General features: G+C 43.2%; 3 protein-coding genes and 1 long non-coding RNA gene across 11 annotated transcripts; 2 read left to right on the plus strand and 2 right to left on the minus strand.

Moving 5' to 3' along the window:
- Nucleotides 1–63: 63 nt before the first annotated feature.
- On the minus strand, nt 64–13,299 carry LOC147257128 (MHC class II regulatory factor RFX1-like). 3 transcript variants are annotated; one of them, XM_086210902.1, is made up of 18 exons: nt 13,150–13,299; nt 11,685–12,060; nt 8,214–8,311; nt 7,998–8,087; nt 7,027–7,103; nt 6,548–6,830; nt 6,272–6,453; nt 6,071–6,190; nt 5,663–5,784; nt 4,884–5,002; nt 4,538–4,641; nt 4,310–4,461; nt 4,121–4,218; nt 3,795–3,944; nt 3,478–3,689; nt 3,244–3,397; nt 3,113–3,158; nt 64–2,239 (listed from the first exon to the last, which is right to left on the minus strand). In XM_086210902.1, the coding sequence occupies exons 2-18, from the start codon at nt 12,031–12,033 to the stop codon at nt 2,058–2,060; spliced, it is 2,538 nt and encodes an 845-aa protein (XP_086067028.1). In that variant the 5' UTR covers nt 12,034–12,060; nt 13,150–13,299; the 3' UTR covers nt 64–2,057. The 3 variants fall into 3 exon arrangements, with proteins under 3 accessions (XP_086067028.1, XP_086067026.1, XP_086067027.1); XM_086210900.1 differs by having other exon boundaries at nt 7,998–8,090; XM_086210901.1 differs by lacking the exon at nt 13,150–13,299 and adding an exon at nt 12,602–12,891 and having other exon boundaries at nt 7,998–8,090.
- A 1,403-nt stretch (nt 13,300–14,702) lies between these two features.
- LOC147257129 (uncharacterized) lies at nt 14,703–16,944 on the minus strand. Its single transcript, XR_015117565.1, has 3 exons — nt 16,725–16,944; nt 15,278–15,398; nt 14,703–15,102 (listed from the first exon to the last, which is right to left on the minus strand). It is a non-coding gene; the product is annotated as an uncharacterized LOC147257129 (long non-coding RNA).
- On the plus strand, nt 14,954–15,580 carry LOC147257130 (relaxin-3-like). The gene is made up of 2 exons (XM_086210952.1): nt 14,954–15,128; nt 15,220–15,580. Exons 1-2 carry the CDS (start codon nt 14,954–14,956, stop codon nt 15,498–15,500), a joined length of 456 nt encoding a protein of 151 aa, XP_086067078.1. The 3' UTR covers nt 15,501–15,580.
- Nucleotides 16,189–26,871, plus strand: tnpo2b (transportin 2b). 6 transcript variants are annotated; one of them, XM_086210899.1, is made up of 24 exons: nt 16,189–16,215; nt 17,274–17,373; nt 17,534–17,609; nt 17,704–17,853; nt 18,061–18,167; nt 18,283–18,416; nt 19,337–19,418; nt 19,822–19,944; nt 20,034–20,152; nt 20,266–20,326; nt 20,413–20,584; nt 20,726–20,878; nt 21,139–21,364; nt 21,448–21,619; nt 21,737–21,931; nt 22,430–22,588; nt 23,122–23,209; nt 23,316–23,414; nt 23,526–23,621; nt 23,776–23,851; nt 24,283–24,382; nt 24,468–24,542; nt 25,635–25,764; nt 26,730–26,871. In XM_086210899.1, exons 2-23 carry the CDS (start codon nt 17,275–17,277, stop codon nt 25,740–25,742), a joined length of 2,670 nt encoding a protein of 889 aa, XP_086067025.1. In that variant the 5' UTR covers nt 16,189–16,215; nt 17,274; the 3' UTR covers nt 25,743–25,764; nt 26,730–26,871. The 6 variants fall into 6 exon arrangements, with proteins under 6 accessions (XP_086067025.1, XP_086067020.1, XP_086067022.1 ...); XM_086210894.1 differs by lacking the exon at nt 16,189–16,215 and adding an exon at nt 16,352–16,555; XM_086210896.1 differs by lacking the exon at nt 16,189–16,215 and adding an exon at nt 16,594–16,725.
- The last annotated feature ends 853 nt before the right edge of the window (nt 26,872–27,724 follow it).

The following is a 27,724-nucleotide window of genomic DNA, read 5'->3' on the forward strand; positions in this document are numbered from 1 at the left end:
ACACTGAGATGAATCTGAAGACAGGTGAGTCGGACCAGATTAAAAAAAAAAAACATGTCGAACATTTATTTTATTTTTTTGTGTTGTCCAGATGGTGTAAACTCTATAATTGAATGTGAATATGTAAAAAAACAACAACAACAACTGTTGTCTGGGGCTGGCAGTTTAAACAAACCCCTAGAGACAGAAGAGCTTTTGCCCCACCTTACAAGCCAGAAATGTTGGGAACCTCTAATGTTGGTGCAGCTCAGCAAAGACCAACCTCAGCCCAGACTTTTAACACAGGAAAGAAAACTGTGCACTTGTTTGGGAGACCAATCACATCCTTTTAGTCAACAGTGAGAATAACGCTACAAACGTTGATCACAGATTTAAAGTACAAAGGTCGTCAGAGTAACAACAAGAGAACTTCATTTATAAAAGGTCCAGCAGCACAAGCGCAGGAGAGAACCCACGTCACGTTCTAGAACAGCAACATCGCAGTTAGAGGTCTATTTTATTTTCCACTTGGGATTTGGATTTCTGCCCCCACAGAACAAATACATGCAAACACACCAGGATTTTTTAAAGCGCTTTTTAAAAACGATTGGGTGGTGTGGCTGTCCTGAAGAACATCCCACCACTGATTGATGATCTTCCTTTCCAGCCCAAGGTCCAACACTTTGAAATCAACACCTGCTCACGCCGTAGGAGAAGCTGCTGGTAGAGCTTGTGCTCTTGGTAAAGGGTCCATCTAGAAAGTCACCATAGAAGCTTGGTCCATCACCGTCACAATAAAAATATAGATCAGTACTCTGGGTAGTGGGCACACCACAACATTTACACACATATATATATATATATATACATACATACATATATATATACATACATATATATATAAATATATACATACACACATATATATATATATACTGTATATCTTAAGGCAATTATGGTTAAACATACAAATATATGACGGTGTTCACAAAAGGGTAAAAATAAACATCTACTTTAACACTACAAAAACTTTTGAGATAGCGGGCACATCGAGCTGGTACACAGGTTGCCAGGGATACAGTGTTGTAAGTGCTTCTGATTCAAGTTGCACTGCATCTATGAAGCTCTGTGCGGTGGGCGGGGTAATACTTGAGTTTTCCATCTGTCCTCTGGGCTGTGTTTGTGAATAAAAAGTGACATGGTGGAAATGACGGACGGATGGATGGATGGATGGATGAAGAGAAGAGATAACAAAACCTGCCAACTGGGTGGACTAATCACAACAAGGCTGCCATTATCTCAGTTTTTTTTTTTTAAATAGCGAGTAAAAGTTCATGACAACACCAAGACCACTTCACAGAACCTTCATTTATTAATTCACCGATACAGATATATAGAACACAAGCTTTTTCAGGCTAGAAATCTCTCAAAAGGCACAGAGAATCCATTAGTTGGCCAAATTAGAAAGAACAGACAAAGTAAAATATGGCATCTGTCAATGTGCCAACAAAATCCATCATCAGTTTTAACAGTGAGCTTGAGGTCCACCTCCCCTGCATAGTCATTGCTTTGAAGGCAATGTGAGTGATATCTGTTGAGTTAAGAGCAAATGAAGAACACTGGAGTCTTCTCATCTCTCCACAGCAATCAGGTCAGTGGTTAAGCTGGGAGGGAAGGAGTACATAAATACACAATCTATATATGCGGTTTGCATGTATGTGTGTATGTATGCGTATATATATATATATATGTGTATACACACATATATAAATCTTTGTCTAGGCTTGGGAGGAGTGGCTAATAGAACCTAGTCACAACTTAGAGGAGTGGGAAGGCACAGGAGAGTGAGGGATTGTTCAGGTGGAGGCAACAAGAAAAAATGGTAGCAGAAAAGCAAAGAATACTACAATGGCGAAGCGGGGCTCTCCCACGTTTTCACACAAACAAGACCCCTGCATATTCAACACCAAACATTTTTGCAAACCAGAGGCATAAACATGTTGACAGTGGGTGCTGAATGAGATGACATGATTTTAAAACTTAAAACAAAGTGTGTTTCTGTGTGTGTGTGCATGATGTTAAGGTGGCGTGCTGTGCGTCTCGGACAGCGAGTGCAGAGTTAAACTTGTCTTGGGCTGTTTGGCAGGCGGCTCCATCACCTCTTTATTGTCGTCATCAAGGACGTTCAGAGAGGCGGACTGCAGCACCAGATCTCCACTCTCCTCCTCGCTCTCATCGTCCTCATCGTCCTCTTCCTCATCTGATGGACACAGGCATTGAAGTGACAGTTAGGGGCCTGATGACTGATCCTTAAAGTGACATGACACCTTTTTGGGAAAGACACTTCAAATACAGCACTAAGGAACTGAGACCCACCGACACCGACGGTCCACAAGTTAGCTTAGCACAATGAATGGTAGTGGAAGGGAAGTGTTAGCATGCTTCCGTCAAGTCACCAAATACGCAGTGGCTACAGTTTTTGCCAACATTAATAACTGGAGTTGTGTATAACATTTTCTATAAAATAAGAATTGATGAGATATTATGACACAGAGCTGGAACTACTTTCTTCACTGGGTGCAGTGATTTGATGCAGCTCTTCAAAACAAAATATTTGTTGATAACTAGAAGAGTGCCTGCTGCTACTAATTATTGCTGACTCTTTAGAGAAGATGAAGAGGATCGCTTAGTGTCAAAGTGATCCAGTGAAGGGCCGTGTGGCTGGAGGTTTTCCTTCCAACCAAGCAAAAGCAACACCTGATCCAACCAATGAGCTGTGTGGACACAGCTTAGTTTATTTAAGTAGAATCAGGTGTTGCTTTTGCTTGGTTGGAAGGAAAACCTGCAGCCACACGGCCCCTTACTAGATCAGTTCAACACCCCTGACTTAGATAAACCAGGATTGACAACCTGATGTATTTGAATACAGACGGGAGGAATTCCAGATTTTGGAGGCTGAGCAGGCAACACTTCCCATCCACTACCATTCACTGTGCTGAGCTAACGAGCAGTCAGCTTGTCTCTGTGGCTCTCAGCCCTCTGATGCAGGACAGACGAGCAAAGCTCTGGGGAAGACGATAAAAAGGGCACATTTTAAATAGCACATACGTGAAGAGAAGCATGCTAAAGTTACCTTTCTCCAGGTCTGGAATAATTCGGCTCTTAACTGTGCTGGCAAACTGCAATACAGAGCAAGAACACAACATTGATATGACGTAAAATGCAAGTTGGATCGTATCAATGTGTACATGTGCTGACGCATACTTCTCCCATGACAGCAATAGGTGTCTCTCCTTTAGCCTGGGCCACTCGGTGCTCTATCAGGTAGTACATGTACTCATCATACAGCAAGCGAATCAGGTGGAAGGAGCCAAAGCTGGCAGCACTGCGCAAAGTCAGGTCCCGGATTACCATAGAACTGGTGAGAGAAGAGCAGACGTAGGACATCATCTTCATGTAAAACTTCACATGATTGTTTCTTGTCTTTCTGCCTCTCACCTGTAGAAAGACCAGTTGAGCAAGAAAACCTTAGCAGCCTTTGGGAGGGTCACAGGGTTGGCCTCATAAGGTTTTAGCACCTGAGAGACAACACCATCCAGCCAGGAGGCCCACTGCTCCAGCGAGTTTTGCTGCTGCAAGGTCATTTTAAAGTCCTGTTCCAGCCGCTGGACGATGCGATCTTCACACTGACACACCCAGGATGCTTGTTCCTGGAGGGGGGTGCACAGGTGTTACTGTTCTGCACTATTTCACTATGACACCAATGGACAGTCATAGATGAGGGGGAGCAGAGACAAACACGAATGCAGGCAGACCTGAACGTTTGTGAAGTCAACACGGTTGAGGTCGGAGAGCATCTGGTTGATCTGAGCGGAGTTCTGGAGGACAGCGCGGGCTGCCTGGGCCAGGTGGTTGAGGCTGGTATAGCGGCGCAGCGTTTGAGAAAAGGAGCAAACACACACCACCTGGAAGGAAAGGGAGGAAAGTAAAACAAGCCATGAAGAGATGATAATGTAAGAGCCCATCGCTTCTGTCACATCCAGAGGACATAACATAAGATCACCAGTGGTCGCATCCAGCAGTGTACAAGAACACATGGATGCTCTGACTTGATATCTATTGGTTCATAAACATACACTACCTTTATGCGCACCATCTCTTCTGGGATATTCATCATGGCCCCTGACAGCCAGTTCTCCAGACTTTTGGCAAAGTTACGAATGGCCTGAGTTAAGGCACCTGAGAGTCACAGTTCACATTTACATATTAGTCCCTCCCTTTTAAAGCTGGGTCATGTCTTGTTGCCTTGATGAACAGTTCTCATTCTTACTAGGAATGGGTCTCAGAACATCAGGGATGAGGATCTCCACCAGAGTCTGGTAGAGGATGTTGTCACACTCTCTGGTCCACTGCAGCACTGGCTCAAACTTGCACAGCACCACCAGGCATGATTTTGGCAGGCGTTTCTCAGACTCATTGTGCCTGGAATCACACACAGTTCACATTCTATTATAGGTGTAAGTGTCCATGAGATTGTTGTTCTGTGTGTGAACCTTACAGGTTGAGTGATTCTGTGTCACTGCTCTGGCTGAACCTCCAGAAGGACTTCCACAGTGTCTCCACCAGAGTGAACTGCAGGTTGACCATCACATCCAGAATGGCCTGTTGGGATCACATGTGATGCCACAGAGGTGTGAAAATGGGCTATTTCAATTAGCCAGTAATTCCAGCGCTTGCCCAAAAGTACAGCAAACCTGGGGTCATTTTAGTATTTAAAATAATTTGTGCAGCTACGACACAAAACCAGGGAATTCTTAAACTAAAAGTCATGGGAGACCACCATAAAAATCAGGACACAAACATGAATCTAGAGCATTCTGGCCCGTGTGCTGGTGGCTGCCTACCTCGCAGTGCTCTCTGTAAAGGGTCTGAAAGGCCTTGAAGTGTTCTAACAGGATACCATCAGGCAGGGGGCGCTCTTGCAAATCAATATCAATAAAGTCAGGCAGCGGTCGAGAAGCCTCTACACAAACATAGAAACAGGACAGGGAGAACAGGTCGTGATATATCGAGGTGTATTTTATATAGCTTTGAATGTTCAAAAACAACATCTGATCCATTTTTCAAAACACACTTTATCACTTTCTAGATTAAGAAAAATAAATTTATTTTCTTTTTTCATCTTTATTTCCCTATCGTCCATCTCTCTACTCAATTATACATCACCAATTCCCCCTATCAAGCTGTACTGGTCATTGCTCCGCCCCCTCTGCCATTTTGGGGAGCACTGTGGACAACAAGATCCAATGTAGAGTCAGCAGCAGCATCTTCACGGCTAAGAAGAAGGAGTTTCACCAGGGGAGGGAGCAGCATTTAGGAGGATTACACCATTCCTCAAGTTCCCCTCCAAACAGGCATCCTGATCAACCAGAGGAGGCGCTAAGACAGCTACAGGACACATACCCTCATCCTGCCTCCTACCCATAGACCGCCAAGCCAGAGGCAACAGGGGAACTGAACCGGCTGTCCTGATGTTTGTGAGAAACACAACAGACTGCTACACTACCTGGACACCCACTCATCAGTGTTTTAATAAAGCGTGTGTTACCCCAAACAAACAAAGAACCAAGTCTAGATACAGCAGTCTGCTGAAGTCTTCATAAAACAGAATGTGGCTGCTCACCCAGGAACTGCTGGTACTGTTGAACCTGGGCTGAGATATCACAAAGTACTGCAGCCTGCTGCTGACCCGTCCCACCGGATGTCCCATTGGTGATCCCCTGTGTCTTCTGAACTGGCTTTATCCTGGTGGACAGAATGAGTAAACAGTCACAGGGAAGCAAAGTGACATTTATAGCCATGTTACTGGCATGACCCTGGGGTTTGTCCACCAGGACTTAAATATCATTGTCTGTCTGTTTCCCATCTAGTCAGCAGTCCACAAGGCAGAGCATGAATTTACAAGGTTGAGATTGGATTGTGTGTACTAGCAGAGGTAAGGATTACATGGTATACTTAATGAATGTATTCTGAAACTACAAGTTGATCTCAAAAATTATGCCAAAAACCTCTTATATCCAGGTGTGTATACCTGTTTTTCTGTGAGAAAGGTTGCTGCCTCATGGCCATGTGTTGCTGTTCATCCATCAGTCTGAGCAGAGGGGAGCCGGATTTGATCCTCAGACCATAGTAGTGGTACTTGGAGTTCCCTCTGTAACACACATCAAGTGTTACAACAATGTACAGACATTCTTAATGAATGAAGCAGGATCAGTAAACCTGTGTCATGTACCTGGTCCCTAATCTCCGGGTGCGTAGCCCCATGAAGACGGACCGAATGAGTTTGCCAAAAGAGGCAGCATTGACAGGTTCCAGTTTCTGCTCCTGGCAGTGCAGCAGGTAGTGGTAGTAGAGGGTGCAGCGGGGTAAACTCACCCCCTCGGCCCCCTCATAGTTATCGCACAGCCACTGCACCTGAGACAGTAGAGGGTCCAAGAATTGAACTTTGAGAACATGAATGTCATAAATTAGGATGGACTGGTGTTTCACTTTGAACCTGAGGACTCACAGTGGCAGGAGGGGCGCGGGAGTTTGGGCTGGAGTAACTCTGTCCTCCTCCACCTGCTGCTGCTCCTCCTAATACATAAGCACCTTGAATGATGTAGCCCGCTCCCCCTGCAGCAGAACCCCCACTATTGTTTCCTGCTGTTGCCACGGAAACTGGCTGCGTGGTCACAGATCCACTGATGTCGGACTCTGAGCTTGATGTGGCCTCGTAGTAGTTAGATGAGGAGGTGGGAGGGGTCTGAGAGAAGAGGGGTGAGTCGGAGAAAGGGTAGCTGCTCGATCGACTGTGTAGAAGGAGACCATAACGCGCGCGCGCACACACACACGTACGTACACACACACGTACACACACACACACACACACACACACACACACACACACACACACACACACACACACACACACAGAGAAATATATTACCTACAGATAAGCAGGGTGAGGGGTGTGTGAAAATACTGAGCAGGTGTCTTTCTACTCACATAGTGGATGTGGTGAAAGTGGAATCACCTCCTCCTCCGTCCACATACTGCACCTGGCCAGAATACACCTGCTCCACCTTCCCAACAGTAAGACAGTAGCTTTTAAGTATCTAAAAACTGTGTGTATATCATAAGAATTGATCAAATGACAGTGTGATGTTGCCTGTAGTGATCAACCTATGCAGAGATTCTCAGAGTTTTATACACTGAACCAGCTTGTTGTTTAGCTGCAACTCTAGAGTTGTGGTTAACTCTCATCATTGTGTTGTTTTCTGCTGCAGCTTGCCGATATTCACTGATGAAAAAATATACAAAAAACACATAACATAGCAGGCTGACAGATCAAACTACAGTCACAAAGGAGGGGCTCAAGCTCTGCAGTCTCCTGTGCTTTTGCCAACTCTGCTCTCGCAGACCTATTTCATTTCTTTATATAAAAAGCAATCCATTCAACCAAATATTTATCTGTTATGGAAAAATGCATTTTTCGAGAAATTCATCCAAAATCCAGGCACATTTCAAACGTTTCCTTGAAAATATACAGGAGTTAATTTGCCATTTTCTAGGATTTTCAGCACCTGTAGAAACCCTGGAACTAAGCTGAAACAGATAATTATAAAACATATACCATTGCTTGATTGCCAAATATGTGACACTCATGTCAGCTCTCCAATAGAGATCAGAATGCCCCACAGAGTTGAGTAAAGGAAGAAGTATTTTGCCATTAAGCACAAGTGTGAACCATGTGCCAAATATGGAATTTCAACAATATCTCATGATTGATGATATTACAGTAGCACAGTTAGCAGCACTTACACTTGTTTGATGGTACTCCTTTATACACAGTATCGCCACCCTATATTCTACCCTCCTCTGGTGAGAATGTGACATCACAACAACAAACAAACAACTGTAGTGAAAGTCAGGGATCTTTCCGTTCTGACATAACATAGAGAAATGTTTGTGTTTACCTCCTGGTTGATGTGCACTGACTGGAGATTGTTGAGGTTTCCAGATTGAATCCTCTTGGTGGCCTGTGACACTGCTTGCAACACTGACCTCTGCTGGTGAGTAAAGACACAGTGGCACTTTTATCAGCACATTTGGCGCAGCCTGCTCCAAAACTGACAGTCTTTCTGTTTGTGTGTGCATGTGTGTGTGTGTGTGTGTGTGTGTGTGTGTCTTACCTGTGGCGTGGTCTGCACTGGCTGGACCACCTGGGTAGGAACACCTGAGGCAGGTGGACTGGAATCTGACAGACTGTCATTGGAGTGGACGGAACCCTCTGGGGCAGCATGCAGGGAGGGGGAGAGAAGTTTCAGTTGATGATTACACAAATGTCAGCAAAAAAGGCCGATGGCCAGCAGCACTACAGCTTCAGTACTCACGACATACTGCTTCCAAATTGTAATAACAGCCGCTGCAGAACATCCTGCATTTACTGTATGTTTCTGTCAAGCTGAGGAGGCACTGATGATGTCCGTCCAAGGCTGCCCTCTCATCCTTATATCTTGCCTAGAGAGGGACAGCCTTGGACAGCTAATCTCCCCAGATGGAGAGAAATCCCTCAGTCTTGTAAACATGCAGATCAGATGAGAGAGGGAAAGGACTAAAGGAGAGATACAAGAGGGATGATGGACAGAGGGTGTAAACAGAGGACGGAGGAGGGGGCAATCTTCACTTCCTTGCACCCATTTAATTTAAAGATTTCCTTCTTTTTGACACTGTTAACCTTTCTCCTCTGCAATACTGTGATGATCTTACTTTGACCGATTGATAATACAATGATAAGACTTGGATATAGAAACATTGAAGCCAATCTGACATGGAGGTCAAAAGTGGTAATTACAATCAAGGTGTCTGTCGGATGATGCGCGGTGGCTACATGTGGATGCATTGTTTTTCAGGTTTCAAGCTTCTGACCCTTGTGAAATGATGTGCTTTAACGAACATAACTTTATCTGTTTGGACTGATTATATTTGAAAAGTCAAAAGAGGTGTATCATTAAGTTGGTGTATCCCCATTCATATTAACTAACAAAGGGTTAACCTGTAGTTGGAAGGCTCGGTCAGAGCAAGCTTGCTTCATTCTCCAGTGTGGCCCATAGAGCGCGAGCACCAGCGTTTCCTTCAGACCCTGCGATCGTTATTGCATCACTGACATCAAGAGGCCTCTTACGCTTTATCCTATTCTCTTTTAAGTTTTTGGATAACTTGCAAAATCCACTATTCAATTTGAATTTAAATCATAAAGGAGAATTTCTCTGTGTGCATGCATGTGTGCTTGTTGAGGGGGGGTTGGGGTGGACAGTACAATACAGAAGTATGGAACTCCCACCAATTTATTCCATCGTTTGTTTTGTGTGATGCTGAATCTCAGTCAACCATCAGTAACAATCAGTCAATCCCTCACAGACGTACATTCATGTATTGATAATAGCCGATCAACAGAAGATTAATCTGGTAGTTTTCAATCTCTCTATTTGCTTGTTTCACTTACTATGAGCTTTAAAATATCGTGAAACACATTTGTCCTTTTTAATATTTTGTTAACATGTTTTTAAATTTTTTAAAAATCCTTGTGGCAGCACTGACCGTGTGTTCGTTTATACATGAAGATTTCTTTTGTTGTATATGTTCAAACAGAGCATAAAGTTTGACTTGTATCATCAAGAGTGAACTCAGCAGGAATCTTAACACCCATCACTCAAGCCTGTGACCATAAATACAGATAGATCTGTGGAACTCATGTAGCAGGGTTATTATTCTAAGTTTGCTGCATGTCTGGTAAAATACAGTACTTTTTACTTTGGTCCATTCTACCCCTGTGGGGAATGCTTGTTAATATGCATTGTTGTTGTTGTTGTTGTTGTTGTTGTTGTTTTTTAATAACCCAGTAGTCCTTCTTCACAAGCAGGAGTTGTGCCTGAGGCCTGTCAGCCTCTCAATCTGGGTGAGAGTGCACAAAGTTATTCAATACTAGCAGGCCAAGAACCCTACTAATAGACAGTCCTAAAATAATCAGACAGACACACACCAGCAATGAGCTCCATTCTCATTCATTTCCACCAGACCAGATTTTAAAATACCAACTGATTTCTTTATAAATGGAATGTTGTTGTTTTTTAAATGATACAGGATGATTGGTTAATTAATTCAAAAGGAACATCTGACCAAGTTCATAACCCTTTAAGCAAATGTCACAATAGCTTCCATGATTCTGTACCACTGAAGTAACTGCAAGTACAAGTTGTAAAATATCAATTACAGTAGAAGTGAGGTCAGATAGATTCCATCCATCAGACGTCAACTGAGACAATGCTGCCTAGCAACCATCACTAGCCTGCATCACTCAGCCAGAATGAGAAGCTACATCTGTGGTTTATCCAATCATGGTGAGACTTGCCATGGGATTGAAAGACTTTCACGAACACACACTGTCTTGTGTAAACATCAACTACAATAACCACAACATCTATGTGTCTGCAAGTGAAACGGGTGTCATTAATATAGTCTATTTATGACACCCAGCACAAAACTATACAGTCCTTTTGTAAAAAAAAAAAACTGAAAAAACGAACAGTTTTTAACCGACAGACTACATTCTGATTCAATCAGGTCATAGAATCAGGAACAGGGAAACTCACTTATTACCTGACCTGCCTTTCAAGCAAAGACGACTGACTGTGTTAATCATTAAGTCAAAAAAAGCTCATGAAAAATGTCCATTTCAGGTTTCAAGTGTCCACTACTTGATACACTGTGAAATAATCTATTTTGTCTCCACTACCATATTAAACCCAACAATTAGGAACCTAAACCATGAGAATCCCACCAGTTTTTCAGGATAAATGGCTCACACCATTATTCTATTTTGGATACTGTTCATAATTCTTCTGTTGGATAAAACAAAATCTCAACTGTTCCATCCCTTTGATCTAAAGCGAGAGGGTATGATGTTAAGTCATTGGCACCACAGTGTTATCCAACTAGTGCTGCAGACAGCAGATTTATTGTGTTGGGTGTCATAAAACCCCTGTGAGGTGACTTGTTTCACTGTAAAATTTTGATCTGTTTGGTCTCATAACATTTGGAAACCAAAAGGAGCCACATGATTACATTATTCAACCGCATTCAAATTGGTAGAGGGCTAACTGGACATTGTTGATGCTGGTGTCTGGTGCACGTGCTTAGTGTGCATCCTCCTGGCAGCAAAGCAACGTTACCATATACACAATCTCCACGTTGTGTGAAATGCAAATTTACCTGGCAGAGATGGGCTAAAGGAGCATTGTTACAACTCCTTTGACAAGACATTGAATGTAAGGGATATTCATTAATACCATGTGGTGTAAAATTAAAATATGAAATAACATGAAAAAACTGTATAAAAATGTGCCTCACAACTTTGATGCATTCTTCATAATTTTTAAGATTTAAACACAACCTTCCTCTACACTGTTTGGAAACAAATATCTCCCATGATTAACCAATCAGGTTGCATTAAGTTGCTTACACCCTAAAGACTAAAACTGCAGGACAAACTAAAACCTGTTCACACAACATGCCTTGTCATGTTCTCCTGATACTTATGTGAGCTGAAAGGTGTGAAGTATATGTGATGACATATGTATATAGTAGCCCCTTGTGCTTCTTACCTGTAACAGTCACAATGATGTATTGGGGTGAACTGCTCTGACCATTGCTCTTCTGGACAGCTGAGTGCTGGATTTCAGGGGTTATGTAGTGCTGTGTAGGAGTGGTCAGAACCACTGCCTTCTGGCTCTGAGCCTGGGTGGGCGGTGCTTGAGAACAAAGTGCATCCTGTCCTGTTTTTGAGGCGATGGCTGATTGGTTAGCTGATGCAATGGTACCAGAGGTTAACGGTATCTCCGACAGGAAGTGTGCCGTTTTGGCGGATGCGGGTGTGGTGGCAGCGGGTGTTGCTATGGTGACTGTGTTGGTCTGCTGAGGCTGAAGGTCCTCTGAGTATCCAGAAGTTGCCATGGCAACCAATGCTATGAGGCACTAATTCTGTAGATAAAAAAACAGGCAGCAATAATTGATAACAGTGCTATAAACACGCACAGAAACACTCTTTGTGCTGGTATTACTTCATCTAAGTGTGCTGGCTAGATGAACCTTGTATGTGAGAGTGTGTCTGTGTGTATTGTAAACCAAAAAAGGAAGCAAGGCTTTTATCTAGGCAGTAGTCTAGAGGCTTTCCTGTTTAAAAGTGTAGTCTCCAGATATAAATCAAGTGTTAATTAAACTTCTAAAACAAGTTTTCCCTTATGTGACCATGGCAATTCATATAGAACAAATCTACTAAAATGGTTTCTTAAAATTTACATTACTTAACACGTGCCCATTGACAGCCCCGTATATCAGGACAATAATTGGGCTGAATCCATATTAATCATTGGACCAATTGCCAGTGTAGACACAAGGTCAGCCCCAACCTCGCTACTCCTGTCAACAACAACACGGCAAACTGGACAATCAGACGATTATCTGGCACGCGCAGTTCAGGGAAGTGACTTCAATGTCAGCCCAAAAACTTTTCTTGACTCACTAAAAGATCACGAAGCACACAGTGTCCAAATCGTCGCGGTCAGAATACAGAAGCGCATCATGATCGGATATAAGTGCCTGTCCTTAACTGTTGTTAGTGGAGAGCTCGCTTGAAAAGTGAGTTGTGAAAGCGAGAGTGATAGCGTCCACAGCTAGCAGCTCACGTTAACTTGTGACGTAAAACCAGCTAGCTAGTTGCTAGCGACCAAAAGCTGTTTTATCTGCAACGACGACACCAATCACGTGCAGATCGCTTAGCTACTTGAAATTTGCCATCGAAGTTGCAGGAAATAGACGGAGTATTTTTAACGGATGCGTTAGGGGGAAAAGTAAGTTACAATTGTCACTATCGTTTCAACGCACCCGCCATCTTGTGCTCTTATCAAAGATCTGACATCGCCATAACAACGGTCTACGTTTAGAAAGAAGCTAGCAACCACTTTCATTACCGAGACGTTCAAGCAATTTCACTGACAGTTGTACTAATAAGCATACGCACATAACTTCGAGAAATTGGAATTATAATTGTAAGACATTTGACTTTTTCACCTCTGGTTTATCCCAGTAATGTCCTTTATAGTCGTAAGTTTTTTTTCTCCCTTAGATTTAGATTGTTGATTCCCGTTGCTTGGTTCTTGTCGCCAGGACTACCGTGACTATGGCGCCTTGCCTTCACCGGGGCAACTGTTGCTACCCTCTCGCCAAGGCCCCGCCCAACACTGCATGCTAATTGGATGATCTGGAAGGTGGTTTCTGCGTCAGTAAAATAACTGATCTCTGACTGGTCAAGAGTTCCTGTCTGTCACTTTCACTGGGGACCAACGTCAAATGACCACTTCCAGTGTTACTTTTTGACGGCACCGAATGTCAAGTAAATAGATTTAAAATGATGGAATATCTTTTTTTGGGGCATTTTATTGTTCAGCATTCAGCTAATATACGTCCCTGCACATCATCAGTTGGCCTAAAAATTTGTGTGGTATATGTGGGACAATTAAACTGAAAACCTATTTGTGCATGATACCTCACACAAATAATACATAACATTATGACCCTCTGACTAATAATGTGTAGGTCCTCTTTTGCCCTAAGATTGTTTTGACACTTCTTGGTTTGAATTCACCTCTGTAGGTGTGCTGTGCTATGTGGTATCAAGACATTAGCAGCAGATTTTTTTAAATCCTGTAAATTGTGATTGGTCTTGTTTGTGAAATACATCCCACAGATAACCAGTTATATTTAGACCTGGGGAACTTGAAGAGTAAGTAAACATCTTGAATACGTTGTTGTGTTTATCAAATCATTTCTGAAGCACTTCTAAGTGTGAAAGAGTGTTATCCTGCAAAAAGAGGCCATTGCCACTAGGGAATAAAGTCTCCATTAAGAGGTGCATTTGATCCAGGTGCAGGATCCAAGGTTTCCCAGCAGATGTTTCTTGGTGCCATCTCTCCCCCACGTCAGCCACATCCACACATCCAGCCATCCACAAGACAATATATAGTAGCTCTTCTGTGGGAGTGGACAACGCTGATTAGCCTCTACTCCCTTCATGCATCACTGAGCATTGGGTGTTGGGTGCAAAGACCCTGTCACCAGTTCACCATTTGTCCCTCCTGTCCACTATTGGAAGGTGCTAATCTATGTAGACCAGAGCTCCCAACAAGACCTGCAGTTTTGGAAACTTTATGTTTAATCTTTCAATTTTGCCCGTGTCAACTGCTTACACCTTATGCTCCCCCCTTTTTTTTTGTTTCACCCCCCCACCCACGTACGCATGCACGCACGCACGCACGCACACACGTATGCACACACACACACACACACACACACACACACACACACACACACACACACACACACACAGGTGCAATTGCAGTCACACTTTAGGTGTCAGTGGTTGTAATGTTTTGGTCGATGATTGGTTTAGGTATCCATGGGGTGAGCTGATACTGTTCTCCTTCCAATATTCTGCATAGCACAAAATGAGCTGAAGATTGTGCTGTGTGACACACAAGGCAATCATCTGATGTAGAGGACAAAAAGGCCAACAAAAGGTCACAGATGATTTGATTTCCAAGAGCTCTGTTGACATCACTGGCGGCATTATTTACTATGTAATCACAACTTTGCTTTTTCTCTACATCCATTGTTGCCCCTAAAGGTCTCTACTTTTATCTCAGGACATGACAAAGAGTTGAGGTGAATTGAGGTCCTTGTCTGAGATGCTGAGGTCTATATAAGATTTCTAGAGAGAAATGCAGACACTGTAGCAGACAACACAGAGACATCTCACAGGGTTTTGCCAAAGGTTTCTCCATTCTTTAAAACATCAACGATATTTTTAACTTTCACCATGTGGAAGGCAGCACTCTTGACACTGGGCCTGCTCGTGGCACTGGTAGACAGGGTTCGCTCCAATGAAGGCCACCCCTCCTTTTATGGTATGAAACTGTGTGGAAGGGAGTTTATACGAGCTGTCATCTTCACCTGTGGTGGTTCTCGCTGGAGGAGAAGCATTGGAGACTCAGGTAAGACTGAATCTGAGTCTGAATTGATTTTCTATGATGTGCTGTGTTTTGGAAAAGCCACACTAAAAGATATGCCCTTCCTTTTGATCAGATGTTATTGGAGAAGAGACGTTTGACCCATGGAACACAAATCCTTTCCCTCAACTCACCAGTGAGCAGGGTCCTGCACATTCCCAAGCATGGAAAGATCAAACATTGGATGTGGAATCTGTGGCTGCTGGGTTCAGCCGCTCAGCTCGATCACCAATCTCCGAGGAGGTTCTGGAGGCTCTGCGTAGTGCAGATAGGAAAGGACGTGATGTAGTAGTGGGATTGTCAAATGCCTGCTGCAAGTGGGGGTGCAGCAAGAGTGAAATTAGTTCTTTGTGCTAAACTTCTTTGAAACTGCTTGTTCTCTGACCAGTGGGGAGTTCTGGTCTTTTTTTCTCCAACATCTCTTTTTATCTATTTCATCCCAGTCCTAATGTGTCTGTTACCTGTAGATAGAATGTGAGTCAATGTTTTGTTGTCGAAATATGTTTACTGTGATCACAGACTGATATGTCAGTTTAATAAAGATTGGTGTCATTGGTTTAAAAAAAGGTTCTTCTTCTTAACAAAGAAATGCTAAAACTATTGTTCATGCTGCTGACCACTTCCCCTTTTTCAGAAGCGTATTTCGGAACAGCAGGATAACAAAGAGAAAGGAAATAGTGGTAATGATAAGGACAACGAGTAGCCAGATACACACTGGGTTATAGATGCTTGACGTGATTGTGAACAAGGTTAACAAGACAGAAAATATGATTTACTTTTTGCTGAATTCAAACACATAAAAACTGAGCTGATAATATAGGACTTGTCATGAGATTTTTCTTTCTCCTGGACCAACTAGGGAGGACTTATTTATCATACATGGACATAGTGTAACCAATTTAACACAAGACCCACAGCGATAGTATTTATTATTAGTTTGCAGTGCTTTCACGTTATTAGCTATTAGTTCTTTCGCAGTGCAGCAGTAAAAATAAGGTGCTGGACGATAACGCCATCTGGTGGGAATAAACAAAACGTAACGATGCAACATTGTAGTCCAAAAATATGACAGGTATGTATATATGACAGTTGTAAAAAGACGGACTACATTAACACATACTGTCTGTTTCATAGCCTTGCCTCTTTAATTAAAAGTAATATTAATAGTTACTTTGCTCAGCTGAAACCCAACAGTCCGCCCAAGTACGGAAGCCGAATATGCTCAGACTGATCACCGGCTTGATTTCAAGGCATGCAATCTCTACATACCCGTTAGCATAGCAATTAAGTTACACAGTGGAGCTTGAATTGAATAACACAGATCGTAGCTATATATAATTCAATGTTAATTGTTAAAGTGTAAGGACACAACTGTCTATACAAAGATAAATCGAACACATCGGAGTGACCAGGTAAAACCTTTCGCGGTACTTTCAAGCTGATGCTAGCTAGCTATGCTACTGTCGGGGTTTGAGATGCGTCTGCTCTGTTATGAATATTAATGCGCTCTATTTACGCCGTCTTTGTTGTTTTGAACACAGACAGAACATAGACAGTGCAACGCGGCACTATACAAATTACCGTAAGGAAGTATTATTCAGTTGTGTTCTGCCTGAATCTGTTACGTGTTGAGTATCATTAGCGGCGCTAAGCTAGTTGGCCAGGATTGTGTCGTCTGGGCCTTATGTACTAAGGCTGGCTTGGTCGCTATTGATATTTTGAGTAGCACCTTCATTCACCCGTCTTTTGCATGCTAATTTTATTAAAGACGGCTATATACCGGTATGCCAGTGTTACGAGTATACAAATCGGACAATCTTAGCAAGTCTGAATACTAGCATGACCGTGTTTTGCTACATCGAACCGTTAGATAATCAGGCAGTTGAGGAAATGAATATTCACGTAGCTAACTGATCTCAACAGTAATTGATTCACAAGTTGTTGCTCTTAATAAAGCATCTGTTAAACGCTGGCTTTTAACCTAACTTGATATCTCACATTACTTTTAGGTGACTGGCAGGTTAGAACGTATTAAATTTCAGAGGTCAGAGGTGGGACACTGTAGTTTAAGGTACCCAGTTGCGTTATACCTACTTTGTAAACAGGTGTTATTGTGTTTGAACCCTGCAGGATGGAGTGGCAGCCAGATGAGCAGGGTCTGCAGCAAGTGCTGCAACTACTCAAGGACTCCCAGTCTCCAGATACAGCAACACAGAGAGCTGTTCAAGAAGTATCCTTAGGTTTGTCTGCTGATGTGTGCATGTGAGGGATTTGACTTGACCCATGGGGACTTAAGTGTCTAAGTGGATGGATCTGTTCAATGTTGTCAAACAGTTACACAAGTTATGTGGTTATATATGGATGGTTGAACTCCTTAATACAGCCTGCAGAAACTGGAGCAACTGAACCAGTTTCCAGATTTCAACAATTATCTCATCTTTGTCCTCACAAGTCTCAAATCTGAGGGTATGTATGTGCCTATCAAAAATTCAAAGAATAGCATTTTACTTCCACTTGAGAACCTTTTTTCCAAACGCAACTTTTCTCATTCCGTCTCCAGATGAGCCTACTCGCTCCCTGAGTGGTCTCATTTTGAAAAACAACGTTAAGGCTCACTACCAGAACTTTCCTCCCAACGTGGCTGATTTTATCAAACGAGAATGCCTCAACAACATTGGAGACCCTTCACCGCTTATCAGAGCCACTATCGGTAGGTGCTGGACTCGAGAAAGTTAGGGTTACGTTGAATTTTCTAGTCACTGTGAGTCAGACTGCTATGTAGGTGGATGAATATATATAGGTAATGTGGCTGTGCTGGAGTGAGAGCTGTAGTTTTAAAATGTTTTATATAATTTAATGCATGCAAGTTAGAAGCTATGTTTGGGTTAAACTGTTCTTTTTTTTGTTTGTTGTCAAGGTATCTTGATCACAACTATAGCTTCTAAAGGGGAGCTGCAGACGTGGCCAGAACTGTTGCCCCAGCTCTGCAATTTACTCAACTCTGAGGACTATAACACCTGTGAGGTCAGGCTGACATATGCCGACGCTCAAAGCTTTTGTAGTCATCCTGTGATCTTTAGATGTGCGCTTCTTCTTTTGTCTTTTATGGAATTTTCTTTTATTTTCTCTTGTGCTTTAGGGTTCATTTGGAGCCCTTCAGAAGATCTGCGAGGACTCATCTGAGTTGCTGGATAGTGATGCTTTGAACAGACCGCTTAACATCATGATCCCCAAGTTTCTCCAGTTCTTTAAACACTGTAGCCCCAAGATCAGGTCAGTGAAACATAGGGGGGGCAGCAGTTCAGCAAGGCCATGGCTGTGTTTGTTTGGTGGTTTTTGGGTTATGTTTTGGTTTATTAAATGGGTGGCACGGTGGTGCAGTGGTTAGCACTGTCGCCTCACAGCAAGAAGGTTCCGGGTTCGAGCCCCGGCTCGGGCACGGGATCTTTCTGTGTTGAGTCTCCATGTTCTCCCTGTTCCTGTGTGGGTTCTCTCTGGTACTCCTGCTTCCTCCCACAGTCCAAAGACATCAAGAGAGGACGAGGCTGATTGATACTCTAAATTGACTGTAGGTGTGACTGTGAGTGTGAATGGTTGTCTGTCTCTATGTGTTGGCCCTGTGATGGACTGGTGACCTGTCCAGGTTGAACCCTGCCTCTCGCCTGAAGGCTGCTGGGATAGGCTCCAGCCCCCTTGTGACTCTTAACAGGATAAACGGTAGAAAATGGATGGATGGGGTGGGTGGATGGTTTATTAAGGAGAAGAAAAAATCAGCAACATACAGGGAAACATGCTTGATGTGAAATGAATGAAATACATACATAAACTTAATTACCACTGCTTTTTTGACGTCAATTATGGGCACCATGGTCACCATAGTGCCTGTACTCTTGTCTGCTTGTTTTCAGTGTGTGCAGTGCTGACTAGTCATCCTTGTTTAAGGGGCACTACCCACACATACACACACACACACACACACACACAAGCTAATATAACTTTTGTTTCTTTGTACATCTGAAAATTGTTCTTCACAGGTCCATATTGAACTGTTTGTATATTGGTTTGTTTATTTTACGGGTGGGGTTTTACATCATTAATAAAATACTAACCTTTGCTCAGCCTGTCTTTCCCTCTGTATTCATGACCATTATATCAGAATTTTTAGGGATCTCACTTGTTTGTCCTCCCCTCAGGTCTCACGCTATAGCGTGCGTGAACCAGTTCATCATTGGTAGAGCTCAGGCTCTGATGGATAACATCGACACATTCATTGAGGTTAGCACTTTTGTCTTGTTTACCCTTCCCTGATTCTTCATCTTTTCTATATTTGTAACATTTTATTGCTGATAATAGGCTTGTAAAACATCAGGAGAATCAAACTATGAACACAGAGAGTTAGACTCTGTCTGATTCATCCTAACAGGATTCACATATTCCTTATCACATATTTTTGCTTTGCATCCTGTTCAGTTTGAAAAAATCCCAATCTATCCCAGTCAGCTTCTGATATTTGAGGAGCAACTGGAAGGTCTGTTTTGGAAAATATCCAGATGGAAATGTGTTGTTGTGTAACATATTAAAGGATGTATTTGATAGTCTGCCTTCCCTGTAACATGTATTCCTCATCAGTCCCTCACATCGCTCTGCCACTTGTGCCCTTTCTCACTTTCGTATCCAGAGTCTTTTTGCACTGGCAGGTGATGAGGACAGTGAAGTGCGGAAGAATGTGTGCAGGGCTCTGGTCATGCTGCTGGAAGTCCGCATTGACCGTCTCATTCCCCACATGCACAGCATCATCCAGGTGAGAGTGCGACCACCTTCAACAAACAAAGGTGTGGTTTCCCTTGCTCTTCTTCAATAACCATCATCATCCTTGCTGTTCTTTATCAGTACATGCTGCAGCGGACTCAGGACCCGGATGAGAATGTGGCTCTGGAGGCCTGCGAGTTCTGGCTGACTCTGGCTGAACAGCCCATATGTAAAGAGGCTCTGTCTGGCCACTTGGTCCAGTAAGTGCACACATGCCAGCAGGCCAGTTGTGTTAAGGAAGCTGATAACAAGGAGGTGAAAAATATGTGATTTATCTAACCAAGTAGTAATGAGGTTGTTTTTTTTCTTCCAGACTCATCCCTATTTTGGTGAATGGGATGAAATACTCTGAGATTGATATTATTCTTTTAAAGGTGAGCCACCGGCAGCGACTCACAGAAACAAAAAAACAATGTGTGCGCGTGTCACTGTGCCTCATTAAATCCGTTCTACACTCAAGGGTGATGTTGAGGAGGATGAGACGATTCCAGACAGTGAGCAAGACATCAAGCCTCGCTTCCACAAGTCCCGCACTGTCACTCTGCAGCATGAAGGAGGGGAGGGTGAGGAGGGCGAGGACATCGATGAAGATGAGGATGATGACGATGACACGCTGTCTGACTGGAACCTACGTAAGTTACAGATATGCAGCTTCAGTAAACTTCCCTGGCATCTTTTTCAAATTCTTGGATGAACTCTAAAACCTGTCTAAGTTTTATTACAGTTTCAAAGCCTGACATTATGTTTTGATGTTCTTGTTTGGGTCCCTCCAGGGAAGTGTTCTGCTGCAGCTCTGGACGTTCTTGCTAATGTGTTTCGTGACGAGCTGCTTCCCCATCTCCTCCCCCTGCTAAAGGGCCTGCTTTTCCACCCTGACTGGGTCATCAAGGAGTCTGGCATCCTGGTCCTGGGTGCTATCGCTGAGGGTGAGACATGGAACAGGCTTTCAGTTTAAATACAGTGTGTGAAAAAGCTATGGTAGCATTTTATTTTGGCTGTAAAAGGATCACTTTCAAATCAAACAGCCCTCTATGTCAGCAGATACTTTCTTTTACTTCTGGCTTCTAGTTTCCACGACTAATTGCAGCCACATTAACTGAGGGGGTGCTTACTGGAATGCACGCCCTCCATTGGCATGATCAAAGATTTAGATATAAGATGTATAAGCCCCTTTGTTTTCCTCCAGGATGTATGCAGGGCATGGTCCCTTACTTGCCTGAGCTCATCCCCCACCTCATCCAGTGTTTATGTGACAAGAAGGCCTTGGTCCGCTCCATCGCCTGCTGGACTCTCAGCCGCTATGCACACTGGGTGGTCAGTCAGCCCCCTGATGCTCACCTCAAACCCCTCATGACCGAACTGCTCAAACGGATCCTGGATGGCAATAAGAGGGTGCAGGAAGCGGCATGCAGGTACACCTCTTTTCCTGCGTCTCTTGTTTATTCCTTAATGTTGGACTTATGCATCCTTCTTTCCTGCTGCTTCTTTCTCAAAGTGCTTTCGCCACCTTGGAGGAGGAGGCTTGCACAGAGCTGGTGCCTTACCTGAGCTTCATCTTGGACACATTGGTTTTTGCATTTGGGAAGTACCAGCACAAGAACCTGCTCATCCTTTATGATGCCATAGGAACTCTTGCAGACTCTGTGGGACACCATCTCAACCAGCCTGTGAGCCCAAAACACTACATACATACATATGCACATCGGGTTATTTTGAGGGTAATGGGTTGAAAATGTCCTTTGTGGAAACCAAAAATCATAGGCTCAAATGATCTGTATTTGTAGGAGTACATACAGAAGCTGATGCCGCCACTGATTGCCAAGTGGAATGAGCTGAAGGACGAGGACAAAGACCTCTTCCCTCTGCTTGAGTGTCTATCATCAGTTGCTACAGCTCTGCAGAGTGGCTTCCTCCCCTACTGTGAGCCTGTGTACCAGCGCTGCGTCACCCTGGTCCAGAAGACGCTGGCTCAGGCCATGGTGAGCCGCACATATACAGACAGTTCATGAGTTGTCAGGGGCACAGTGGCAAATATACTGACAAACAGAAGTCCTTGATGTTGAAAACTTAATGACTGTTAAGGTCAAAATGCACTCAGCAACTTGACTTCTTCAGACTTGTTGGTCTGTTATTGATCCCAGTTGATCTTCAAATTCAAAAATCAATATTTTTATGATCTCGCAGGGGTTTAGTGTCTGCCCTGGATGAGCATGTCTTTGCTTAATTTTTCAGGCTGTGCTCAGCAGGCAGTGAGGAACTGGGGAGCCACGTTTACAGTGCTGGAAAGCTGGGCACAGTCTCAGGAAATACTGGAGTTAAATGTTGGTGCTGTCAGTGTTAGTCACATCTTCCAGGATTCCAGCCGATACCATCATATGAAACAATTCGCTCGAGCTTCTCTGACCTGTTTCTTATCTTTCCTCCGAATGCTGTGACTAACCTTTTCTCTGTCCACCTTCTCATGGTCTTTGTCATAGATGTACAGCCAGCAGCCAGATCAGTATGAGGCACCTGATAAGGACTTCATGATTGTGGCTCTGGACCTTTTGAGTGGCTTAGCTGAGGGGCTGGGGGGCCACGTGGACACGCTGGTGGCTCGCAGTAATATCATGACGCTGCTCTTCCAGTGCATGCAGGTGAGGAGAGCCCGTGTGTGTCTGTGTCTTCATTGGAGCTTTATTTTTTTCTTTCCGGTCCTTCTCTTATCTGGCAAATTACATTAATTTGAAAGATGTTGTCGTCTAATACGGTCAAGAATACATTCTCAGGTGAATACTTGTACTTGCTACAGTAACAATAAATACACAAGGATCAAATTTCTCTCCTGTAAATAATAACAGTGATTAAAAGTGCAATTTCTCTACTTTTTTCTCTAATGACGATAAAGCTAGGTTTGCTGTCTTCTACAATCCTTTAGCATTTAATAGTCTATTGATGGCTCCTGAGAGATGAGCTGCTCTTGAAAAAACAGTCCCCATGCTTTAGGATCGTGTGCATTTCTGTAATAACGGTTGCAATGTTTGTTTTTTGTTTTTTTACACATGAAACTTTGAAATTTTACCCCAAGTGAGTGTTGCCTCTGTTGGGTGCCACTGTGCAGTTCTTCTGGTCTATTTATACAGGGTGTGTGTTCACATTTGTCTTTGTTTTTCGGTCTATGTTGTCCCAGGATACGATGCCCGAAGTAAGACAGAGTTCGTTTGCTCTACTTGGTGACTTGACTAAGGCTTGCTTTCCTCATGTCAAACCGTGTATTGGTAATTATTATCTTTGTGTGTGTGTCTCTCTCTCTCTCACTTCCTCACTCATACAAACATAAGATTAATGTTTGTCTCATCACATGATATTAACTGTGTCCCACAGCTGAATTCATGCCAATCCTTGGGACTAATCTGAACCCGGAGTTCATATCCGTCTGCAACAATGCCACCTGGGCCATAGGAGAGATCTGCATGCAGATGGGTAAGTTGCAGCAAATCAGTTTTTAATGTGATGCTGTTACAAGAAATGCTTGCACAGCTCAATAAGATCTCTAGTGTATTGATGCATTGTGTCCCACTTCAATGTTTTCAGGAGTTGAGATGCAGCCTTACATCCCGATGGTTCTGAGTCAGCTGGTAGAGATCATCAATCGACCAAACACCCCCAAAACCCTGCTGGAGAACACTGGTATGTAAACACACACCCTTTGTGTTCTTTGATCGTAAGGACAAGATAATCTTCATATATGAACACCACTTCCATAGTTTGTAAGTGTTAATGCAATGCAATGTTATGAACAAACTAAACCAAGGTTGTCCTGACTCCCTCTGTGCTCCCCCAGCTATCACTATTGGACGACTGGGCTACGTGTGTCCCCAGGAGGTTGCTCCCATGCTGCCGCAGTTCATCCGACCTTGGTGAGAAGCTGATTGAATGATCATTGTCTAACTTATGAGATCTATATGGTGTAATTTACAGGTTTGTGGATGTCCCAAACGACTTGTCTGTTGTTCTGCAAACTTAGGTGTCTGCTCATCCATACTTTTTTGAAAACCACACATCACTCAGGCACACACTCATTCTTTCCTTTTTCCTTCTTTTCTTTGACCCCATTGCATAAAGGCTGCAGTATTGTCATTCTTTAGATTCCTGAAAATAGTGCATGTCCAACTGTGACATTAGTTAATGCTCACATCTAGAAAACATTTATTCTACATAGTTACAGCTTTCTTATTCTCAGTTTGAGATCTCTTGTTTTCATTCAAAAGATTTCATACATGTTCTGTCAGAAGATAGGTGTGAAAATCCCAGTATCAGATTCTGATTGGTTAATAATTGCATTGGGCAGGTGCACGTCCCTGCGGAACATCCGAGACAATGAGGAGAAAGACTCTGCCTTCCGTGGGATCTGCATGATGATCGGTGTGAACCCGGGCGGCGTGGTGCAGGTGAGACCTTCTACACCGGAACTAGTTGCTTTTACCTTATTGCACCTCCAACCCGATGTGTCAACTCCCTCTCCTTGTTTTTCAGGACTTCATCTTCTTCTGTGATGCCGTGGCCTCCTGGGTGAATCCTAAAGATGATCTGAGAGACATGTTCTACAAGGTGAGGGACTCGTTGGGTGACAGGTTGAAGTGTGTTTGTGTGTGTGCGCCAGTGCAACATAGCCCTCCACATGTGGAAAAGAAAAGTCACTTTGTTTCCACAGCTAGACATATTCATTGTCATGAATCATCACACTCCTCATTCTCCTACTCTCCCACTGCAGTGTGAGTCACTGTGACCTGTAGAGACCTCCGCCAAGCGTGTGCTCATCTCAGGTTTCTGATATTAAAACTTTGCTACACAGACAATGTTTCTTTTCCTCCGACAGGAATAAAAGCAACAATGTGGTTTATGTCAAATCAATGTTGTTGTACCACTGCAGCCTGGAGAGCCATCAGAACCAGCTCAGTCAAGAATTCATCATTTTTTATGATGTAATCGCTTACCTCTGTGTTTGAGCTCCACAGAGGATGTATCAAAGCTTCTTTTTTCTTGACACAACAGCACCCCTACAACCTCAAACCTAGCAGAATCCAGCAGCTGTTGTTAGCAAAAACACTCTGCACCAAGCAGCAGACTGACAAAGTAGCTAGTTAGGAAGCACGGTGTCCTTAAGCAGCAACAAACAGGAAGTGGAGAAATCACAAGGAATCAATCTCATGTTGCTTCATAACTTCTGGATCTGTAAATAGGCAACTATTTGCTATATTCACTCTTTGAACTGTTTTATTTTACAGTTCTTAAGTGGCTAAAAAATCTTAGTATTGGGCATTGAAGGATGAAGGTGTTGAAACAAGATTTGGACACAGCGACCCTCTACAAGGCTGGGCTAGTTGGTGACCTGTGGTATTAGACCCCCTTTAAGTGATCTTTTCATTTCGTTGTGGGTGCCAGTGAGCCTGGGAATCTTGAGACATTTTCCCTGTTTGCCAAGTTTCTAACCCTGTTTTGAACCACTCATTCGCACACTAAACACCGGCCTGATCCGTTAACAAGGACCAATAAACTGGCAAATGATCCTGTTGCTAAAAACAAATATGTTTAAGTACCATCCCCTTCGCTTTGTGTGTCATCACTGCTCGACTGTGAAAGAAGACGACTTGATTCTAGGGCTGAAACTAATTTCCTGTCTTGTCCAAATCCTTTCCACAGATCCTGCATGGTTTTAAAGAGCAGGTCGGGGAGGAGAACTGGCAGCAGTTCTCAGAGCAGTTTCCCCCGCTGCTGAAGGAGAGACTGGCAGCCTGCTACGGCGTTTAGAACCTCTACACACACCCAAGAGGTAATGTCACACGCGTCATTGACTACATTCACATGCACACCCATGTTGAACATGAATGCATGTTCCTGTATTAATCTGACTGCGTCATTATTCTAATTGTGTACGAGTCATATAAACGTCTGATGGAACCTCTTTAAGATCAATTTCTGCTTGATTAAAAAAACCTTCATAAGATGTGCCTGTATTCAGAATCAGAATCAGAAATGTATTAATCCTTTGTGGGAAATTATTGGATTGCAGTGCTCCGTTTCACAGTAAGAAACAATATATAATAAAGAGACAAAATAGAAATCAAGGATGTAAGAAGATATCAATTCACTGGAGTGGAGTCATGTAAAAACGTGAATTGGAAAATGGCCCCCAACTGAATATGATTTTTCATTTGCGTATCTTCAACTTGCAAACAAACATTTTAAATCTTGGGAGGAGATGTGATTTGTGTAGCTACTGTTGATGAGAGTGATGCGTTTACATGTTGCCATGACGACTCTGAGGTTTCGGTGCGCTAATACGTCAGGGAAGTAACGTTAATGGAATTCTGTTACATTGTTTTACTGTATTTGAGACTGTATGTGGGGTATTTTCTAATGTGATACCTTTTGTATTTTTGTTCATGAAGGAGTTTAATACAACTTATGTGAACCGAAAGTTTAGTGAGGTTGCCTAGCAACATACTGGATGTGGAGATGGTCATTGCGCGTGCTATTTCCCACATAAAAAATGGGGATGTAAACGTAGTCATGGTTTAAATTAGATTAAAACAACATGATATTAAACTAAGCTTGGCAATATAATTTAAGTTGAAAATACCAGGTGCAGGAAGCGACATCCAGCTTGTCTCTTTGATAGTCATTTGTTCAAAACCATGCTGCAATGAACAGTGTTATTTATAAAAAACACACAAGCGAAAACAAAGCAATTTGAATTCACTTTTTGATTGTTTCGTGCCTCTTCTCATATTCCAGGTGAGCCAGCAGGAGGAGGGTGAATGGGAAACTCATCCATCTGTGTATTGCACTGCCCTGATCTGGGGGGAGGGAGAGGGACGCTATTGGCCGCTCCCCCTGACGGACGGCCCCCACGCCCTATGTGTTTGCCCATAGAGGGAGGGTGGGCGGGTGGGATGGGAGGGACAGGGGGACACCTCTAGATTAACTAGGCAGGGACCCGACACAGAAAAAACTAACTGGTAGGGACAGGTAAAGGGACAGAGAGAGAGAGAGGAGACAGAGGGATAGAAGAGTAGAGGTGAGGGGAGGCATGAATAGAGACAGGCACAAGGAAGGTTCAGGGAAAGAGAGGGAGGGAACTAAATAACAAGGCAGGGAAAAAAAGTCACATACAGTTGTGTTACTTGGCTGGGAGGACGGGGGACAGTTGAGATTTTTACGGGATTCTTAAACTCAAGAGTAACCAATAGTTAGACTGACAGAGACAGACCAACAGACTCACACACATACACTTAGTTGCACATATGCTGTACATGCAGTACACGGAACTGACTCTGGGTGGCACTATAAATGACTTCTTTGCAACCTACTGCATGTAGTTAGGGACAGACAGGTGTCTTATCTCTGTTCACTTTCTGGGTGTTATCTTTCTTTTCCGGGGAATAGGATTCAATATGAATTACTTCATCTGTAGTCACTGACTTCTACTTATCTGTAAAATAATCTCGCTATCCGCATCTATGTTTCTTACCTTCATTTTGACCAGAGTGCTGCTTCACAGAGCTACCCATCTTTCAGACATATTCCTGTCACATTTTCTACCTGATCAAATGAGAGAGAGAGAAAGAAAAGTCTCTCTGTGTGGCTTCACAGCGAGCATTCCTCTAGGAAGGGAGGATTAGGGCTAACACTTTGTTTTCTCACTTGAGGGGAGGAGAGCAGAGAGAAAATCACATCCTTAGTTGTCTCCTTGAGGTTTTGTGTGTTTAGATGTGAGCGTGTGAGTGAGT

The sequence above is a fragment of the Aulostomus chinensis genome, chromosome 8 (genome assembly GCF_037954235.1).
Source record: "Aulostomus chinensis isolate RoL2024-O1b breed Wild chromosome 8, RoL_Achi_v1.0, whole genome shotgun sequence".
NCBI lineage: Eukaryota > Metazoa > Chordata > Actinopteri > Syngnathiformes > Aulostomidae > Aulostomus > Aulostomus chinensis.

Coding starts and splice junctions, on each gene's coding strand:
- LOC147257128 (XM_086210900.1), bottom strand. CDS start 12,033: ATGGCAACTTCTGGATACTCAGAGGACCTTCAGCCTCAGCAGACCAAC. Junction 8,312..11,684: donor CATCATTGTGACTGTTACAG/GTAAGAAGCACA, acceptor ATGCTGCCCCAG/AGGGTTCCGTCCACTCCAAT. Junction 6,454..6,547: donor CCCGCGCCCCTCCTGCCACT/GTGAGTCCTCAG, acceptor CTACTGTCTCAG/GTGCAGTGGCTGTGCGATAA.
- LOC147257130 (XM_086210952.1), top strand. CDS start 14,954: ATGTGGAAGGCAGCACTCTTGACACTGGGCCTGCTCGTGGCACTGGTA. Junction 15,129..15,219: donor GAGAAGCATTGGAGACTCAG/GTAAGACTGAAT, acceptor CCTTTTGATCAG/ATGTTATTGGAGAAGAGACG.
- tnpo2b (XM_086210899.1), top strand. CDS start 17,275: ATGGAGTGGCAGCCAGATGAGCAGGGTCTGCAGCAAGTGCTGCAACTA. Junction 18,168..18,282: donor AGGACTATAACACCTGTGAG/GTCAGGCTGACA, acceptor CTTGTGCTTTAG/GGTTCATTTGGAGCCCTTCA. Junction 20,327..20,412: donor TTGATATTATTCTTTTAAAG/GTGAGCCACCGG, acceptor TCTACACTCAAG/GGTGATGTTGAGGAGGATGA.